The sequence below is a fragment of the Chrysochloris asiatica genome, unplaced genomic scaffold, assembly GCF_000296735.1.
Source record: "Chrysochloris asiatica unplaced genomic scaffold, ChrAsi1.0 scaffold00357, whole genome shotgun sequence".
Taxonomy (NCBI): Eukaryota; Metazoa; Chordata; class Mammalia; order Afrosoricida; family Chrysochloridae; genus Chrysochloris; species Chrysochloris asiatica.
The window spans coordinates 663,528-671,032 of record NW_006408875.1 but is presented as its reverse complement, the minus strand read 5'-3'; the positions used below and the strand labels follow the sequence as shown (position 1 = coordinate 671,032).

The following is a 7,505-nucleotide window of genomic DNA, read 5'->3' as shown; positions in this document are numbered from 1 at the left end:
GAAGTATGAGTATTCCAGAACACTTAATTGTACTTCTGAGGAATCTGTACCTGGACCAAGAAGCAGTTGTTTGAACAGAGCATGGGAACACTGAATGTTGTAAAATTGGGAAAGGTGTGCGACAGGGTTGTGTTTTTTCACCATACTTATTCAACCTCCATGCTGAGCAAATAATACGAGAAGCTGGGTTCTATGAAGAAAAACATGGCATCAGGATTGGAAGAAGACTCATTAACAACCTGCGATATGCAGTGATACTATAGAAATATAATAAAATAGTCAGTTCTAGCATTTGATAGATATTTGTTAGGTCTGTTTTGTTGTTGTTTTAAATTACATATTATTAGTAGTATTTTGTGCTGTAGAGTCGGTTCCAACTTATAGCAACCCCGGTACAGGGTTTCTTAGGCTGTAAATCTTTACAGGAGCATAGAGCCTTATCTTTCTCCCACGGAACAGCTGTGGGAGTTTGCAGTTTGCTGCCGGATTCATAACCACTAAGCTACCAGAGCTCCTTATTACATATTACCATATCTTTTTTTTTTTTTAAAGCCTGATGAATATCAAAATATTTTCAGAGGGTTTGTTATTATATAAGTAAGTGAACTTCAACAAGTTTATGGGAAATGGGATTAAACTATAAAAATAGAGTCCATAAAGTCTATTTCTTAACATAAGCACCATCAAGTTCAAGACACTTTTGTCTCTTAGCTTCTGTTTTTATAGACTGTACCTTCATATTTTATTGACAGCTTTGCTGGGTAGATGATTCTTGGTTGGCAGTTTTTTTTTCTTTTAGGGTTTTATGTATGTCTTCCCTTTGCCTGCATGATTTCTACTGAGAGATCAGAGCTTAATCTGATTTGTTTGCCTTTGTAAGTATATACTTCCTTTTTCCCTGGCTACTGTTAGGATTCTGTCTGTTAATATTCTTAGAAGAAATGCCTCAGGATCTTGATCTCATTTCCACTGAAAGTTCTGCTTTTTATCTTCAACTGATTGGGCACACTTTTGACACTCATTAAATAGAAAGTTTGCTCAGCTTTAATTTTTCAGTCAGAAATGTGTAAGTTTAATCAATTGAAATGTCTGTGGTTTTAACTGTTATTTCTACTATTAATTGCCAGTCTTCTTCAGTTAGGGCATGAACAATATCGATTTTTTCCTTGCTAATTTATGTGGATGCTCTGCCGCTGTGAGTTTCATCTTCAACATTGTCTCATTCCTTAAAACGAGCTATCAGTTTATAAGTTGCTGTTTTTTTCAGCGGCATTGTTCCCATAAACTTTTTGTAAATTGTCAGTGATTTCATCATTTTTCCACCCAAGCTTCATCATAATTTGAGGTTTGCTTTTGCTACAATTTTATCAGCATTCTTAACAAACTGATGTCTTACTTAGTGCCCCAGAGGAGATCCTGTTCAGACAGGCCATAGCAAGTTAGTATGAGTATATTTTGGTGGGTATTGTTTTTGAAATCCATGTATTGTTGTTAAGTGTCAAAATCCATGTATAATTTTTTCATAATATCCACTTTTCCTGAACTTTTTGAAGACCCCTTGTACAATTAGGAGACTTTTTAAAATTATTATTACTAAATCAGTGTTCACTAAACAGAGAAGAGTGGAATCAGCATCCCACACATTTTGAGAGATTACTGGTAGATGTAGCACAAGTAGAATTAGGCTGAGGAAGAAACTTCTTGTTAAGTGCCTTGGAGTTGGTTCCAACTCATGTGTTGGCAATTCAGCATAACAAAAGAGGAACCCTAAGGAGGTAAGTGAATGGCATTCACTTGCAGAATCCCAAAAAGCTGCAAGCCCAGAGCAGCAGGGGCCAGGGTCAAAGGCTGCCTGTGGTAGTTGTCAGGAGTAATACCTAGGATAAGTGAACTCAACTAGTGCCCCCACATAAGGCAGCCAACTTTTATGCCCTTCTGCAGAAATGGCCTGTTAATGGAAACTACATTACTGTGACAAAATGTTGCTACCAATGGTATTTGCTTCAATTAACATAACATAGACTGTTATAACAAACAAATTACATATAGGAGGGGGTAGAAAATAGTCACTTGACCACTTGTCCTATCAGTCAGCTTCACTGCCCCAAGTACTCTTTCTTCATTTTACATAAACATTTGGAGCTCCGCTTTACCCAGAAAGAATAAAATTACTCAGCAAAAGAGTGGCTTTCCCTGCCTTGCAGCTGTCTTCTCAATAACCCCTCCCTACTCCTCACAGCCAAGTGTAACACTTACCCAGCAAATATAAATATATATATATATACACCCATTCGATTCTTTGGAAAGAAATACTTTAAACTCATGAACTCAAATGACCATTTTGAAAAGAAACTTGTGGCATGTTCATTATCAGTCAAGTCTGCTGACTTACCTTTGTGAAATGCTTTCCTGAAGTCTAGGTGTATCATACCCCTAGCTCTTCTTGTATCTAATTGATGTTTCTGTTTCTATAATAGATGATTCAACACGTGTACCTCTTGGAAAAAACAAGGACTACATCAATGCTAGTTATATTAAAATAGTGAATTCTGGAGAAGAATATTTTTACATTGCTACCCAAGGACCACTGCCAGGAACCATAAGTGATTTTTGGCAAATGGTTTTGGAAAATCAAGCTAATGTTATTGCCATGATGTCTAGAGAGGTAGAAGATGGAATTGTCAAGTGCCACCGGTACTGGCCTAGGTCCCTGAAAAAGCCTTTGGATTTGAAATATTTCCGTATCTTCCTTGAAAACTACCAGATATTTCAAGATTTCATCATTCGAATTTTAAAAGTTGTGGAGAAGACTGTAAGTTTTAAAAAAATCAGTGTTATATATGTTTCATTAAATTAACAGCTGTATCAGGACTAGCAGTTTGGAATAGGATGGGACAGAGAACTAGGAATGATCTTTAAAGGAACTCCCTTCTACTTCTTGGTACCAGAAACTAAGTAATGCCATTTGCAGTTTAGCTTGACCAACTTCTGATCAAAGAGAAGAAAAAAATGAAAAAAGAGATGTGGGGTGGGAAAAGTGAATATCAGAAACTTACGTTGTCCTAGGACCTACTAGGCCACTTGTGCTGAGTATGACAGAGATGGATTGAGTCCTTAATAAGTGTTATATCTGTGCTTAGTAGGCTGGTATTTACTTAACTGCTTAGTGAGAAGATGGGTCTCTCCAGACACTTTCAATTCATAGTAACTGAGCTCTGTGTGGAGTATTTGGTGCTTAAAGGTACTTTACTTGAGGGATTGGAGGAAGGTTTGCTTGAAATGGTGATATCTGGGTTGAGAATTACTTATATGAAAAAGATGGGAAGAGGCAATAGGTAATCATAATGTAAAATAGCATGGGATGCTGATAGAGAAATGTATGTAGGTAAGTGTTGCTGAATGTGAACAGCCAATACGGGTAGTAATGAGAGATAAGGCTATAGATGAGGGCAGCTAGAATGTGAAATGCCTTAGATTTCAGCTAAAACCCACAGATTTTATTATAAAGATATTTTGAAGACACTGGAAAATTTTAGTAAGGGAATGGCATGATCAATCAGAGAAGTTGGCATTGGGATGAAAGGCAGAGACATGGGTGTTTTGCAGATAAAATCCATACTGCAGATAAAATCCATAAACTTATGGCTTATGAGTGACAGAGGGAGGGGTCAAATTGAAGTTTAAATTTAAATGTTTAAAATTACATTTAATAAATTCAATTTCTTAGTTGTAGTTGCAGTAGACACATTTCTAGTGTTTATTAGTCATGTGGCTACACATTGGACAAATATAGAACATTTGCATCAGTTTAGTAAATTCTATTGGGCAGTATTCATCTAGAATAATTAATGGGCTTCTAATTTAAGTAGATTTGCAAAATAGAAAAGGAATGGTTTGTAGGACAAGATTATGACTTATATTTAAATGGGTTTGGTAGATAATACTCTGTGGGGCAATGCACTGGACTCCAAGGTTGGTGTGAGCTGCAAGGTTGGTAGTTCTGACTCACCAGCCATTCCTTGGAAACCCTTTACTGGTTGCTGTGAGTCAGAACCACATAATGACTCAATGACATTAAACAACAACAACACATGAGTTCAGTAGGCGTGAAGGGGTTAGAAGTTGAGATTTGCAGTCATCACCAAAGACAATGACAATGACAAGGAAAAAAGTTGCTGAGTGGTGCTGAGGTTATTGGAACCCATAATACACAAGGGAATATATGGCAATGTGATTATGTGTAATAGCCTGGCTATGGGATCCATGAATACAAATTGTGGGACTGATCTGGGTATGTTATTGTCCAGTATATGTGGCAAGTGTCATAGGAGCAAAGGAGCTGGCAGTTTGGTAAGAGAATGATTCAGATAAATGAAGTCTAAGTTGCCCAGAGAAGTGAATGGGATCAGAGGGGCTGGACAGCAAAGACTCAATGAAGAATTTAAAGGACTGAAGATCACCATTTGGTCACATTGTTGTTGGATTGAAATGAAGCACAAATGAGCTTTATAGGATGAAAGATTCTGGTTAGAAAGTGATGTTGGAGTTTAATAATTGAATATTACATGTGATGACAAGTCCAAGGAGTGCTCATTATTGTGAGAAATAGAAGAAAGGAAATAATTTTCCCTACAAGATGAAACTAACATGTTGTGATGTTAGAGGCTGTTGAGACCTGAATGTACCTGCATTGATGTCAGAGTATGTGGTAGGAAGACTATGATCTTCAGTGTATATTTAGGATCCACTAGTAGATTTAACCTATGTGATAATAATGAGAAGATGAAGCTTAGAAGTATGAACTTAAAATGACGTTGTATACATGATCTTTTAGAATGAAAATGAGTAATGAACTAGAAACAGAAGTGGGCAGTAAGGAACATGCAGCCTGACGTAACTTTGAGCTGTTTTGTGACACCTTGTGCATGGTCAATGACAGAGGCCTACAGAGTGAAGTCCTTGTGGGAGGCAAGACCAAAGGTGTAAGAAGCACTCAGTGAAGTGACAGAGTTTCAAAGAGTTTACTGTGGGATAAGGGACCTACTGCAAGGGAGAAGTTTGAAGAGAGAGAGAAGCATGGAGAAGGGAGGGAAAGGGTAGAATTGAGTTTGAGAATTGGAGTACAGGGATGCCAGGGATCATAATAATAATTCACATGGATAGAGAGTTTGCTGACGGTGTGCTGGGCTTCGTATGTGCACATGAAGACACGTTTTGTAATTCTCTCCCCTGGTGCTTGTTGATTGCCATTAATTCAGTATTGTGCTAGGCACTTGGGTTAGAAGACAAACACAATATCAACCTTTAAATTGTCTAGTAAGGAATGAAGACACTACACAAATCAGTTGTTTATTTGTTTTTAACTTTTTATTGTGAATTTATGTACACTTGTTGCATATTCAAGTCAGTTTTTTATAAGTTTTTATTGTGAATTGAGTTTTAGAGTACATGAGAAAACACTGGTTTTACACTCCTCGTTTCGTTGCAAAGATTCCAATCTCCACTCATCATCATTCAACAGTATTTGTTTCTATTCCCCCTCTGGTTTGTTTGTTTGTTTGTTTGTTTATTTGTTTGTTTTTGTTGTTGTTGTTTTTTGGTGGGTGGGGAATGTACACAAAAACACTTAGAATATATAATCATTTAAACAATTAAAGGGCATATTTCTGCAAACCTGCCTCCTAGCCGCCAGCACACAGACTTTCTCTTTCCGTGTGTCCTCATCTCTGCTTCCATCTCTGGTGTCACTGCTTCTCTGGATAGGGTCCATATTCTGTTTGTGCTCTTCTCCCTTGATGGTTCTAGAGTTCTCTGTTCCTGGACTGTAGGATTAACTACTCCCCCCTTTTTGTTATAAAACGTCTACTTTTACAGTTGTGACAGTCACATTTAGTCATGATAACAGTTATTCACTATTGAATCATAAGAATCTTAGCCACATCTCCTTTCACCAGACCGACCCGTCTAGACAAGATGAAAAATGTTCAGTGGGGATTCTACCTTCCCCTGCACACTCTGAAACTAAACTCCCTCTTGAAACTTGTAACCCAGTAACTTCATGCTATAAGCCTTCCCCTCCTGCCCCCATTTTAGGAAGCCAATTTCTAAATTGCGTGTCCCTATCAACCCTGTATACAGAGGGGATAGGATTGTTACTTGATGTGAAGACTTCTTCCCTCTCAGTTGGTATTTTAAGTATAAACATCCATAAGTATAGGTCAAGCTCATGAAATTGCAGCATGTTTCCTTTATTAAAAAAATTTTTTTTTTATCCTCCTCTAGTCGAGTTCTGCTCATAAGCCATCGAGGCTAGGTCAAATGTACAAGTCAGTTTTTATTTTGTTTTATTTTCCTATACTTTAAAAAATATAGTATTTTTGTCGAAGTTTATACAGCAGTTTAGAGTCTCATTCAATGATTTCTACACAAATTGTTCAGTAACATTGGTAACATTTTTCACAATATGAACCTTCTCATTATTCCCTCTCTGGTTCCATTTCCATTAATCTAACTTCCCTGCCTATTTTAACTCTCACCTTTGATGTGAAGTAATTGTTGACGTTTGATCTTTAAAGAAGAATAGGATTTACAGGTGATATTATATTTTGAGCCAATTTGTTATTATCACACAAGATAACTTTGGGTTAGTGTTCAAGGTTTGAAGTATCTCAGAGAAATAGTCTCGGGAGTCCTCCAGCCTCAACCAGTCAGTAGGTCTGGGTTTTGTCGTGGTTGCTATGTTTGTTTTTAGGAATTTGAAGTTCCATTCCACCTGTTTTATCATTCTATCAAGGTCCATCTTTTGTAGCTCTGGTAAGAATGATTGGTAGTTTGTAGCCAGACACCATCTAGTTCTGGCCTCTGGGTTAAAGAAACTGTGTTTTATGTAAACTGTTTGTCTTTTAAACTAGTTTCATCTTTGATAATCTTTGGTTTCCTTTTATTTATTTATTTATTTTTGGTTTGGACAAGTGGCAATAATTGAATAGTCACTCACAAGCCTTTAGAACCTTAGAAATTACTCACCAAATTAGGATATAAAACTTAAGGAATTGCCAATTGATGGAGATGCCCAACCAGACTGTGGTCCTAATCCTTCAAACCAAGAAATCCAATGTCCCACAAAGTGTTTGGGTATGTCTAAGAAAGTCTCCGTAACTGTACCTACTATGTACTTTATTCTGTTTAAGAATATATGCATTATTGTTGAGTTGGAAATTACTACACTGCAACTCATAGCGGCCCTGTATAGGGCTTTCAAGGAGCTGCTGGTAGGCTTGAACTGCCAACTTTGTGGTCCAGTGCATATTCTACAGTGGCATACCAGGACTTATACCTACATATACATGCATATCCACCACTCATCTGTCAGTTTGTTGTACTGTGGTGGCTTGTGAGTTGCTGTGATTCTGAAAGCTATGCCACTGGTATTTTAAATACCAGCAGGGTCACCCATGGTGGATAGCTTTAAGATGAGCTTCCAGACAAAGACAGATATTTAGTCA

At 37.3% G+C, this 7,505-nt stretch overlaps 1 protein-coding gene across 1 annotated transcript in view; it reads left to right on the top strand.

Moving 5' to 3' along the window:
* The window catches only part of LOC102821784 (tyrosine-protein phosphatase non-receptor type 20-like), a 102,219-nt gene that overhangs the window by 86,447 nt on the left and 8,267 nt on the right, over positions 1 to 7,505 (top strand). The window contains exon 4 of the mRNA XM_006876157.1: positions 2,478 to 2,812. Coding sequence (XP_006876219.1) covers positions 2,478 to 2,812 — 335 coding nt within the window. The remainder of the gene's footprint in view (positions 1 to 2,477; positions 2,813 to 7,505) is intronic.